At 41.3% G+C, this 14,064-nt stretch overlaps 1 protein-coding gene across 2 annotated transcripts; it reads right to left on the bottom strand.

Moving 5' to 3' along the window:
- Positions 1–8,408: 8,408 nt before the first annotated feature.
- Positions 8,409–13,985, bottom strand: LOC311049112 (protein FAM72A). 2 transcript variants are annotated; one of them, XM_084062577.1, is made up of 5 exons: positions 13,307–13,985; positions 12,954–13,148; positions 12,199–12,276; positions 10,648–10,772; positions 8,409–8,974 (listed from the first exon to the last, which is right to left on the bottom strand). In XM_084062577.1, exons 2-5 carry the CDS (start codon positions 13,103–13,105, stop codon positions 8,880–8,882), a joined length of 450 nt encoding a protein of 149 aa, XP_083918703.1. In that variant the 5' UTR covers positions 13,106–13,148; positions 13,307–13,985; the 3' UTR covers positions 8,409–8,879. The 2 variants fall into 2 exon arrangements, with proteins under 2 accessions (XP_083918703.1, XP_083918702.1); XM_084062576.1 differs by having other exon boundaries at positions 12,954–13,985.
- Between the last annotated feature and the right edge of the window lie 79 nt (positions 13,986–14,064).

Below are 14,064 nucleotides of genomic sequence, written 5' to 3' on the forward strand. Positions count from 1 at the left end.
GCCTCAGGCGCTTGTTGGTCTGTTGCCGGGGTGATGTTTGTCCATCAGAATACCCTTTTCTTTTAAGATGAGTTTTGTGGGCATAGGATAGTAGTAGTAGTGGAGAGAGACAGGATACAGGGAGAGAGAGAAGGGAAGTGACACGCAGCAAAGGTCGTCGGGCTCGGGAATTGAACCTGCGACCTGCACTGTACTGGTCTAGTCACAGTCTCTCTTACAAAAGTGTTTCGATGAACTGTCCCTTTAAAACGATTATGGATCACATTCTTGATGTGAGCAAGCGCCTGCATGCCCCTCTGTTACTGTTACTGTCAGCAACATGCAGAGATAATAGCAGGACATCCTGACGTGTGTCATTCTGAGGGCGTTCACGTGTATAAAATAGGGCTGAAATGGTTAATGGTTAAGTTTTGTAATATAATAATATCTGCAAAGTAACTACAGTAGTAACTAAAGTTATCAAATAATTGTAGTGGAGTAAAAGTACAATATTTGCCTCTGAGTAGAAGTATTGAAAATTGGAAACACTCCAGTAAGGTACCTGGATACCTCAAAATTGTACTTAAGTACAGTACATAAGTAAATGTACTTAGATACTTTCCACCACTGCTTCAGAGCTTGATAATAAGCATTGATCATTCATTAAGGAGATCTTGTAGGCAGACTCATATATGTCCCTTTTTTATTTATATCAGGTTGTATTCCCACATTATTGTTGACTGCTTTGATCCCTCACATGAACTGAATGACTGATGACACTAAGTGATGCCCATAATTGACACAATTATGGGCCTTTTTTCCTGTTAAGCTCCTTAGGAAAGCTCCCTAGGAAACTTGTGGATAAGAGAAGGTCTTTGTAGTTGAGAAAAAGAAGTGACTGTAAGTCAAACAGTGTCCCCCCCTGCCCGGGACCCCATAACAGCAGCAGGTGGTCCGGTGATTAAGGGTAAGTTGAGCTTCTGAATGATTTAGTGGATCAGTGTGTAAACCACTGGAAAAAAACACCCTCGAGCGGTTTTCTTGGAAATGGCAATAGTTGACATTTCCAGATAAAGAAAGAATATTCATAAGTGATCATTCACTGCAAGTTAGGTAGAAAGTCTTGTCTTGGATAACAGCCGGTCAGGAAACACGGTCCACAGTTAGTGCTGGGTTTCCCCTGTTGCAGTGATGTGAGAAGTACTCAATTGTTTTACTTACAGTATCAATTCCCTATTGTAGAAATAGTCTGTTACAAGTACAAGTTCTGTATTCAAAATCGACTTGAGTAAAAGTACAAACGTATTGGCATCAACATATACTGAAAGTACCAAAAGTAAAAGTCCTCATTATGCTTAAAGTCACATTTCACAAGTTTTCAAATGTATAGAAATCCTTTGAAAATAGCAGATCTACAAGCTCACAAAGTGCTTAGTAATTACTAAGTAGTAATTGAAAATTGGAAATACTCAAGTAAAGTAAAAAATATGTCAAGCTTGTACTGGTACAGTACTGGTACAGTACTTGAGTACATGTACTTAGTTACTTTACACCACTGCCCTGTTGTTACCTAAATTGGCCTGTGCGTGTCCCAACACCTCCATGATACTACAGAATGTAGTTTGCCAATACACTACATTCATGTCTCAGCACATTACAGTACTTTTTTGTGTTTAGAATCCATACAAAGTCCTTTGCATGCCCAAGACATCTTTCCTGGTTCAGGTAGTTTTAATAGACACATGAATAGAGGTAAGGATAGACATGCTGTACACTACTGCAGTTTCACTTCTTAAAAACTGTTATCCAAAGGGCTTGCCATCATTTAAATTTTAATTGTTTTTGATTAATTGTTAATAGTTCATGTTTTATTTACTCCACTTCATGAATTATTGCATCAAGCCTTGGCTTCATCATGTTTTTATTCATTTTCTTATATTTAATTTTCCATCCATTCAGTTTGATGTAACACACTCTGCAACTTGTTTTTTCCTTTGATAAAGTGCTGGAGCCACACAATCTGTCAGCACAAACAGCTGGAAAATAAGGCTTTCTGACTTGGCAACCGTTGTTGATTTTTGCTGGCCGAGTCATTCCTCTGTGTTTTTTTTTCCCCTGAGAAGAAGCTCGGTCAGTAGCAGAGAAGCTGGTCCGTCCATCCATTGGTCTTTTAATCGTTTGCAGAACAATATTCATTGACGATTCCCCTGTTAGGAGTTTAAAGCCATAGCAGACCCTGCCAGAGTCCTGAGGAAGCGCTGCCAACATAACTAATGTGTTACAGATTCTCTGCACTGGCTGTGACTCCTCCATGAAGGAGTGTCTCCTCCATGTCTCCTCCATGAAGGAGTGTCTCCTCCATGAAGGAGTGTCTCCTCCATGAAGGAGTGTCTCCTCCATGAAGGAGTGTCTCCTCCATGAAGGAGTGGTCATGACTTTTCAAGAAGTTCAACAGAAGTGTCATCTTTGCCTCAAAGACCTGCTGCTCACACCCACACACTTGACAGTCATGAGTTGACTGTCAATCAACTGAATATTGTTCAAAGGTTGAACATAACCCATCATCAGCATCACATGGTCTCTGTCGGGTGGAAACCTCATACTGTATGTCCAAAACTGTTACTTTTCAGGATTCAAATTCAAAAATAGCAAAAGTAGCAGATCTACAAGCTCAGAACGCGTGGCTTCACGCCACGTTTCGAGCTTGTGGATGGTATCGGGGCGGCAGTGGCTCAGGGGTAGAGTAGCCGCCGGGTAGAGTGAACTGGAAAACCGCAAGGTTCCCAGTTCGATCCCGGGCTGGGGCGCTCCCCTAAAGTTAGTGTAGAAGTGTCCTTGAGCAAGACACTGAACCCCTAATTGCTCCCGATGAGCAGGTTGATGCCTTGCATGGTTTCCTCCGCCATCGGTGTATGAATGGGTTAATGGCACAATCAATGTAAAGCGCTTCGGATAGAAGTGCTATATAAATGCACCATTTACCAAGTAGGGCGTTAATTTACAAAAGATAATTATTTAATATATGTATATTTGATATGGAGAAATTGGAGATTGGTTTGGTTTCTGCCCGACAACAACGATATACAAACTGGACCCAAGTGAAAATGTTACCAGCTTCTATCTCTCTCTCCCCCCCCACACACACACACACGCACGCACACACGCACACACACACACACACACACACACACAAGCCACTGAATAGAATGTCTGAGCCAGAAGTCTGCAGGCTCTGCTCTTGCCAAAGGAGCAATTTAGATAAGTGATATTAATGACAAACAGTAACCTTGAGTGTGTGTACACACACACACACACACACACACACACACACACACACACACACACACAGTCTGGACGCAGCCAGAGGCTATGTAGTCTAGAGGGACTGCAGTGTCATTACTTCCAGACCAGTAGCACCTCTGTATCTTTCTTTACAACTAATGACACAGTGACATGATGCCACTCAGTGAACTGTATCTGCTGTAAGCACAATTACATGATGTGACCATTATATGCACACACACACACACACACACACACACACACACACACACACACACACACACACACACACACGTACAGTGCACAGTGAACACATAGTTGGCTACATTTGCAAAGCTGTGACATCATTTTCAAAAAGCATGAGCTCCTTTAATCGCAGCTTCTTTCCAGAGCCCCAGACACACAATACTTTGTGTATCTGCAAGAAAGTAAACACACATGTCTCATGAGCAGCATTATACTGTACTTATACTGTAAATATACCAGAGATTATCATTAGATGATGTTATTCCAAAAAGTAAGTACAGCCATCCTTTAAAAAAGGCTGAATTCAATAATATCAGATGCTGCTAATTTGCTGGGTGGTGGTCTGTCTGTCTGTCTGTCTGTCTGTCTGTCTATCTATCTGATACATTCAAAGGTTACTGACATCAGCTGAGAAATACCAGAAAGAACACAGTATATCTTAGTATGTGTCCATTCATTATGTTTGGAATATCAGTTCGCAAAAACCCTCATGGACCCCTGGGGGTCCATTTAGTTCCATTTGTACACGCTCCTGTGTTAAATTAACACTGCATAATTAGTATGGTCTCTACGATTCTAAAATGTGCTGGACCTTGTTCCTGGGATGTTAACAATGTCTATACTATCTACTACTACTAATACTTACAATTTACAACTCGCATACGCTCTTAATCCAGAGTGATTTACAGTAAGCAAGGTAAACACAAGGTAATACATCAAATGCATAGAGACAGTAGTAATCTAGGATCATAGGTAAACCTTAACTTAAACATTCAGTCTAAACAATATAATATAAAAAAAAAAAGAATATGTACATAAAGAAACTATACAAACTACTATAGGATGGCAGGTCGACAAATGAACCAATCTAAACCAGGGGTCTTCAACAGGGGGTCCGGGACCCCTAGGGGGTCCTCAGGGTTACTACAGGGGGTCCGCAAACTCTTTGTGTGATATGATTTTCTTTTTTACATTAACCACTTGAACCCCAGCATCCCTTTTCTGAGGAGAACTTTAGCCAAAAACAGCAGATCTACAAGCTCACAACGCCTCGCTCTGCGAGGCGTTGTGAGCTTGTAGATCGGCTATTGTTGGCAAAGAGGTATAATAGGTGTAGAGGGAAAAAAGAGCAGACCAAGTGAAAAAAAAAAAATAATAATCTGCAACACAATTGTATACAATATAGTGGGGGTCCCTGCTTCATCTCTCTCTCAGCTAGGGGGTCCTTGGCCTGAAAAACTGATCTAAACCTTTGCATAAGACTGCATGGTCGTCAAGGCTACAGCAAGTACTACGGGCTGAGGAGGAGTCTGAAGAGGTGAGTCTTCAGATTACGGCTGAAGATGGGGAGTTCATTCCACAGTTTACTTCTTGTGAAAAAAAATATTGCAAGGCCATCAATAGATATTTTGGGAAAACAAAGTTTATTCATTTAACAAGCATAAAAAAAGAACATTTTGTTCAATCTACCGATGCAGTTTCAGTGCAATTTCAAAATATACATTTTCAGCAGGTTAATTATATTCACAATTTCCTATCCATTTAAATACTCTTTGTGATTATCTCACTATATTGTCCTAGCCAGAGGAAGCTCGCAAGTGTTACCTTCATGAGGTAAAACTGTACAAATAAAACTTTCTTTTTTTTTAACTTATAATCAAAGCACTACAACACAAATGAAATGTTAAATTATGAGAAAAAAAGCAAAGATTCACTACAGCACATTACAAAACATCGTATTTGTAAACAAACATTGTAAACAAAAGGATTCTAAGTGGTTATACATATTTGGTATGTGAATTTTATAAATACCTAGCAGATCAATGTCTTAAACCGTGTCCTTAAGTGATAGATAAGATAGATACTGTATATATACACACACACAACCACACACACACATATGTTATCATGTAATGGAACTTGACCATAAAGATTAGACAGATTTTGTATTTGGTGTGCAAGTCTTTCCGACGATCAGTTCCAACTTCACCACTGAAGGGTAATAAAGACAGTAAAGGATTTTGTTTTAAATCTCTGCCAGACCAAAGGCTCAGGGATTATTATGTTTTCACCCCTGTCTGTCTGTCTGTCTGTAATTAATGTTGCTAAAGTACTAGACCGATCAGTGCCAAATTTCTTGAGCACATGGCAGTAAGCCAAAGAAGTCACTCCCCGCACCAGCCTGCTTTACATATTGGCCTAGAAGTCTTGAGCCATACTTTGTACCCTCCATATGTCTTCTTCCCTGCTTTCCTTATTGGTTCATGGCGCAACTCCCCATACGCCTTGTCAGACATTCCATATCGATTGGCTATAATTGGCTTCCAAAGTTTGTGTTAGATGGGCCTTATATTGCATCATCGGATCGACCCTAAATGTGAATCACGTATGACTCACGCCGACATTGACGTTCCCACCCTAATGTGTGTTCAATGTCTGGTCCTGTATGAACGTAACTGACACAGGGCATCAACAATCAGCCTCTGTTCACATAGCCTTACCCCCCGTCGCCCTGTGCCCTTTTTCATACATGTGCACAATGCCAAAACAATGTCAGGATCACATGCACCACACACAACAATGGAAGGAGGTAAGGGGCTGAGGTATGCCTACTGGTGGAGATCTGTGCTCCACTGAGCGCCCCTTTTTTAGCTTTGTTTTAGTTTTCTTTCCACTAAGCAGAACCTTCCACAACTATAAGCTGCACTGCAGTGTATATGCATCTTTAGAAGAAGATGGGAGTATTGGAGGTGGAAGAAGGCCTACTTCCAGTATCCTTCTCATAACAAGTGTGACATTCTAGCTAAGCCTCTTCAGCAACTTCTGCTAAACATAGGTTGAACTTTCCTCATTCATTCTGGGGCTATAAATGCTTCCTGAAGACATAATAAAGCACTGACATGACATGATAAATAAAATGAGGACATGATGAAGGATTGTGCTGCCAAACATCTATCTATACCGAGCCATCATCTCCATCATCTGTTTGCCTTGACTTCTGCTCTGAGTCCCCTGGAAACGGGGGATCTTAAAGTCGCTTGGCTGAGACGTTGTGACGTCCAACAGGTCAGCAATGACTCTTCATCATCATCATTAATAACCACATAAACAATAAGGCCAACGCCATACAGTGATCAGAGGTTAATGGTTAACCTGGATATTCACTCTGCACCGTTTAGGAGCCTGACGCACAAAGTCTGTCCTCCAAACCCAGTTGTACTTTGGAACCCATTCCAAAAGAAAAGAAAACATGACTTCAACATGTTTAAAACTATACTGTACTGTACTGTACAGTATAATCAACTCAGCAATGTTAACCCATTCAATCCGGGAACGCATCTCTGTCATTTTAGTCATTTCTTTGGCTATCCAAAAATAGCAGATCTACAAGTTCATAGCGCGTCAAAATCGTGAAAATTAGTGAAAATCTTTTGATATATATATATTTTTAAAGCGAACATTTTTAACTCAAATCTTTGCTTCTAGGGGGTCCCTGGAACAAAATATTTTGAGATGGTGGTCCGCGGCCAAATACATATAATTTTGGGGGGCCTTCACATGAAAACGTTTGAGAACCACTGATATTATAGCAACATACGTTTTTTTCAAAAAACGGTTAGTATTTAGAAGACATTTGTAGAATATGTATTCAAAGATTTGCACAAATGTTCACGATTTAAAAAAAAAAAAACAGATCTACAAGCTCATAGCGCAATATCTGCTATTTTTTAATAGCCAAAGAAATCTAAAAATGACACAGATTCTTTCCGGGTCTAAATGGGTTAAATTTAACTCTAGAGAGATAGTACAAATGTAGGCGTGGCCGCCGGCCCGTAGCCGTAGTGGGCAGATAGGTCACCTGGGGAACTGTAAAAGGTCACAGGTTTGACCCTTTGGCTCAGCCAGTCTGTCAAAGTGTCCCTGAGCAAGAAGACACTTATCCCCCTAATAGACCCCCCCCCCCCCAATGCATTCGCTCACCTGAGCAGCCAGCCATCTGCTGGGTGAAGCAGGTTACATGTTGTACACACTCCCGAGTTAAATTAGCCCTTTACTATTTTACAGTGTCTGTGATTTCATCAGATGCTACAATTAGGCTGTTATTAGCAGAGCTGTGCAGCGGAAACAGAATACATAACATTTCATCCACTTAGAACCCAGCATTTATAAATCTAATGAGTGATTTGGACTGAAGAAGAATGATGGCTTTTTTCTTTTTCTTTACCAGTTGCCAAAATTGCAATGTCATCCATTTGGATGTTTAGCCCTGTGCCAATTACTAAAGTGACTTATGAATGGCTATGGGCTCTTGGCAAAAACTAAATCAGGGGTTTTAAAATGACTTCTCTGCACACTGATAGAAACACAGTCCACACACACACAAAACCGAGGACCAGTCTCTACCACGTGTCAAAGACATGCTGTGACATATAGATTTGTAACAGACACTGGATAAAGCATGTCAGAATGCAGCTTTTTGGTGGAACCACGGCTTGTCATTTACTAAGTGTTAGATATGCCCTAAAAAGCAAGCAATCTGAAGGTAGACATTAGTCGTTTTTTTGTGCCATTTCTCTAATAAAAAGGATTGAAAAAAAAGCACACAATTGTTCAGTTAGCACTCGGCCAACACAGTGAAGAGATACAAGCCTCCAAGACCCGTCTTCAATGAGAGTTTTGCCCGTTTTGCAGCGTGTATTCGAGATTCTGAACATGATTTATTACCACTGTTTGTCGAGGAGGAAAGATCGGTGAACTCTATACTTAATGTAAACACTGAATTCATCAAATCCAAACAGGACGACTGCCGTTGTGTGACTGATCAATCTAAAATATATATATATATATATATATATATATATATATATATATATATATATATATATATATATATACGACCTCTCATACGTCTGTGATCCAGCTGTCACTAAAATAAATAAAAAAAACGGGTTGTTGTGACTTGTCATTAATGTGTAAAAGATATTGGAACCGTCTACGATCCATCCAGCCCTCAGACGTCTGTGTGTGCTTGTATGCCTGCATGCCTACGCTCAGCGCAGCTCTCAAGCCCATCCAATGACTCAAGAGGTTTTTTTAGCAAATACTCAAAGGTTGAACGCAGCAGAATGCACTCAAAGGTTGAACGCAGCAGAATGCACTAGAGTCCTATGATCACCCACAGAAATAACAGGAGAGAAAACAGTTACAGTATGTGACAGTAAGTGATTGGAAAGGCATGGTCATAGATTAAGGCCTCTCTTCTTTCCTCTCATCCTCTGCATCAGTTTCAAGGGTTTGTCTGCTCTCTCTCTCTCCCTCTCTAGTTCCTCCTCTCTCTCTCGCTCTCTCTCAGATGATGTGTCAGTGTCTCTCTACCTAATGCACTCCTCCTCTGAAGGGATCTCCGACTCCTCGTTCTCGCTGTCGTCCAGCTCGGGCAGGTCTCCCCACAGCAACAGGTTCAGGCCTGCAGACACACACATGGTGGAAACGTGGATCCATGGATTAAAAGCAAAATAAAATGTTTGTACGGCCAACAAGTCCTAATGTGTGATTTGTGAATCAATGGCCCAATTCCAATCCCCTCCCTTACTGACTCAATGACTTAGGCGTGTGTTCACGTGAAGTCTGCGAGGGCTTGAGGGCTGTCCCATTTGAAATAAGTAAGTCAATGAGCGCTCAGGCAGAGCCCTTTATTCACACTTTCCGTAAGTCATTATCGACGCAGACTTTGGCTAAGGGAAACCAAATTACCCACAGTTCATAGCGTTACCAGGGGAATGAGGGGAATCCTCCAAACGTCAATCATTTAACTATGCAAATTTGTATTGCATCGCGGTTAGAAAGTCAACAAACGGTACAATGCTTTCTCACCGTTCTCAAAGGGAGACAGAATGGAAGATATATATTTAGTAAAAATAAGAAACACTAGATAAGAAATCTATAATATTACAACCCCAATCTAAACTCAAAGAATAGGGGTTATAATGTTTCCATTTGAGAACAAAATAATATATACTGTATAATCAACTTAAATGAGGGAAAAACATGTCACTTTAATTATACAGTGAACAAGCAAACAAGAAAAATGAAATACTAAAATCTGTCTGTATCCTGTTTTATAAGAAATAGCCCACCTACATCTACAAGCTCACAATGCATCACAAACGATACAAAACATTGTGATCTTGTAGATCGGCTATTTAGATACAAACAATACAAAGATATAAAATATGCAAATTCAAGTTGAGCTGGGTTCAACTTCCAGATACAAAGATATAAAACTGTAGCACCGATGACGCAGCGAAGCATGAACCAATGAAAAGTATTTATTTATTTTGTATTTCCCCCACGCTTTTTTTCACCCTGTTCCGGCTTGTAAATCCAGGCGCCAATGCCCAGTGTGAGACACCGTCACAGGACGGTGTCGGGGCAGTCAGCACGGTGCCTGGAGGTGGAAGTAAGAGGGCTCTCTCCCCCTCCCCTGTAGGGAGGGAGGAACCATAGTATCCAGGCCACAGAGGCCAGCAGGTGTATGGGAGAGGCGCCTCGGTGCGGGCCCCCTCTGGTCCCCTGGTTGTCCGGAGGGAGACCAGCAGGTCCTGGGCTTCTCCCCCCCCCCCCCCCGCCTTTGAAATTCTCTCCTGAACCAATTTCCAACTTTTCCCAGCCTGGATATGTGGAGAAGTTGGTGTCCATGAGGGAGCAAAGGACGCGGTCCACCCTTCACGACCACGTTGAGCACTGTGTATCTTTTATCTGCCCGTATGAACACAGCATTATTCACTGCCGCCGTTTTTTCCTTTTTCTCCTTTGTACATTATAGTGTTTGTATTTGTTGATGACAATTTTTATTGTGTTCATTTTTTATGCTATGTTGATGAATTGAATAGATAGGACCACAATGCAAACAAGTCCGCAGGACTTTTTTTGTGTTATCCTTTTAGCCTTAATGTCTGACTGTACCACTGCTGTTTACATTTCTGACAAATAAAGTATTCAATCGATCTATCAATCCAGTCCAAAAGGTCATAAAATGGCTGATATATTGGCCAAACCGATATACTGTAGGCGGGGCTTAGCTGTACTGTATGTATACTGTATACACATGCTTTGAAACAAAACACAGTGTTGACTGACCTGTGGCGTCCAGTCTGTTCAGAGTGGACACAGCGTCACTGTTGAACATCCAGAAGTGACCATTGTTACAGGACAGCAGGCAGGGTTTACAGGGGGCCACCACGTGGTAGCCCACCACGTTACCGCTGGGATGGAGAGAGAGAGAGAGAGAGAGAGAGAGAACAATGAAAAGAAAGAAAATACATGTCAGCATTTTATAGTGAACACCTGTTAACCCATTAAGACCTGAGGACGATTCTACAAAATGTCTTCTTATTCCTAACAGTTTAGTGAAAAAGTCATTGCTAAATATCAGTGGTTCTCAAACCTTTCCATGTCAAGGACCCCCAAAATTATATGTATTTGGCCATCTCAAAATATTTTGTACCAGGGACCCCCGCAGAAGCAAAGATTTGAGTTAAAAAATATTCGCTTTAAAAAACATATATATATATATATTCGAAGATTTACACACATTTTCAACATTTTTCATAAATAGCAGATCTACAAGCTCATAGTGCAGCACGAGCTTATATCTGCTAGTTATTTTTTTATCGACACACTCATATATATATCTAAAATGACACAGATGCCACCACCAGCAGACGACTATTATCTAACATGTTTTAAACTCCCTCGAGTCGCCAGCTATTTCTCAGATCTGGTGTAGAGCCCGCCTACTGTATCTGGTTACACACACACACACACACACACACACACACACACACACACACACACACACACACACACACACACACACACACACACACACACACACACACACACACACACACACACACACACACACACACACACACACACACACACACACACACACACACACACACACACACACACAGTATCCGCCTAAACCGGATAATATGCAAACTTCCAAAAGTGAATTAATCCCAGTCTAAATGCTGAAAGTCGGTTGGTTTGCGTCCATGCCACTCAAAGCACGTTCAACCAGTGGTTTACACAGGGGGCCAAAACAGTGTGGGAATAACCCACAACGTTACCGCTGTGGGAGCACAGCGCCACAACACACAGTGATGGAGGGGGGGGGGGGGGGGGGGGAGAGAGAGAGAGGGAGAGAGAACAATGAAAAGACAAAAACCTTGTCAGCATTTTATAGTGAGCACCTGTTAAAAGTGCCAACTCCACACCAGTTAGACGACTATTATCTAACAAGTTGTTTTTTTCCTCTCCCTGTGTTTACAGTAACAAAAGCTTGGGGATACAAAAGCAAAGCTCAACAATATGCCTTTCTAAAAAAAACACAACACTTTGCTGAAGCTCAACCATAGAAATAAATAAGTAAACTGATATTAATACAGTAATAACAACAACAACAATACAATAGCACACTGTCACACTAAAACATCTGTGTGCATTCATTGCATTTCTTTATGCCATGTGTGCTACTTAGCCTGGATTGTCTTGATATTTGGTCAGAGCATCTTGCAGAGGCAGATGGTCTGACCAAACAAAGCCCTGAGGGCTTCTTCTCCATAGTGTACACACACACACACACACACACACACACACACACACACACACACACACACGTACCACTTCAAACAGGCGATGTCTCTCAGCTTGCATCTGCAGCTTTCTGTAGAGTAGCAGCTGGCCACAAAGTCAACAGTCCTGGAGGAAGAAAATAAGTCAATGATATGATATAATGATACATAAATAAATCATCATCCGTGTTCATCCATCCATTTGAAACTGAGAGTGTAACAGATGTACATTTGCTAAAATTTCACAGTTAAAATGATATATATACACACACTTTTTTTTGTTTACTGTGTAGATTCAACGTTTTTCAGACCAAGGAAGGACCCTCTAGCTGAGAGAGAGATGAAGCAAGGACCCCCACTACATACTGTATAAAATTGTGTTGCAGATTAAACTTTGTCATACATTTCATGGATAGCTTCATAGACTTAGTTTCACGGCACCATCATGTTGGATTCATGTTTAATGTGTATTTTCAGACATTTAACCACTTAATAACCCTCAATACTTAGTAAACTTGCCCTTTAACTCCATACTTGGTATGCTCCTTTTTCCCCCCCTCTACGCCAAACCTCTTTAGCCAAAGAAAAATAGCCGATCTACAAGCTCCCAACGCCTCGCAGCGCGAGGCGTTGGGAGCTTGTAGATCTGCTATTTTTCTGGCCAACGGTCTCCTCAGAATAAGGATGCTAGGGTTCAAGTAGCTCTGGTCTAGATAACTCCTTCTAACACTATGGCCCAGAGCTAGGGTCCAAGTGGTTACTCACCCTAGGGGTCCTGGACCCCCTGGGCTGTGCAGATCTTACCTGTTGGGTGGGATGTCGGTGGAGAACAGCTCTATCTCTGTGTCTGCCAGCAGCACAGCCTTCATCCCTCTGGTGCAGAGCACACTGTCACAGAACACACAGTTCACCTGGGTCACACACTTGTTCTTGAAGTTAGCGTTGGACGTAGACATGATCTCTCTCTCTCTCTCTCTCTCTGTTATTATGACTATGAGCCTCTAACAGCTATAATATGATCTGTCCTCCTGCTTCTCTCTCACTCTGTCTGTCTGTTCTCTCTCTCTCTCTCTGTTTGTTGATGTGAGTCTCTTTCAGTTAAAATATGATGATCTGTTCTGCTTCTCTCTCTCTCTCTCTGTTTGTCTATTATGAGCCTCTATCAGCTAAAATATGATCTGTCCTGATTCTCTCTCTGTCTGTCTGTCTGTCTGTCTCTGTCTGTTGTTGTGAGTCTCTCTTTCAGCTAAAATGATCAGTCCTGCTTCTGTCCTCTCTGCCTTTCTTGTTTGTTGTGTCTCTCTCTCTTTGTTTTTTGTTGTGAGTCTCTCTTTCAGTTAAAATATGATGATGTCCTGCTTCTCTGTGTCTCTCTGTCTGTTTTTTGTGAGGTCTGTGAGGTCTTTTCAGCTAAAATATGACCTGCCTGCTTCTCTCTCTCTCTCTGTGTGTTGTTGTTGAGTCTCTATCAGCTGTATTAATGTATTAATGTTCTGTTAAACAGGAGACAGAGCTGCTGCAGCTCGTTCACTTTATGAATAACAACAATATTAGATATTATAATAACTTAATGATGTAGCATCATTAGCTAAAGCTGTGCTAACAGCGTTGTTACTGCTTTAAAGGAAGCAACAACTGGATTATAATTCAACGTTCATTAAGATGAACCGACGTCTGAAAACACATGAAATAAAAGGTGTTTTTTTTTCCTTAGTTTAGTCATTTAGCGAGTCTGTTCTCTCTCTCTCTTTCTTTCTTTCTTTCTCTCTTTCTTTCTACTCCAGGTTTATGTTATTTAGCCTCAGCTCTGAAGCTAAGCTAACAGGCTAATGCTGTCCAGCTGTCTGTCAGCTTTGTTGTTGATACAACTTCCTGCTTATTTAAAAAACACTTCCTGAAACAACCTCTCAACGCC

This window comes from Gymnoscopelus microlampas (genome assembly GCF_963454915.1).
Source record: "Gymnoscopelus microlampas genome assembly, chromosome: 7".
NCBI lineage: Eukaryota > Metazoa > Chordata > Actinopteri > Myctophiformes > Myctophidae > Gymnoscopelus > Gymnoscopelus microlampas.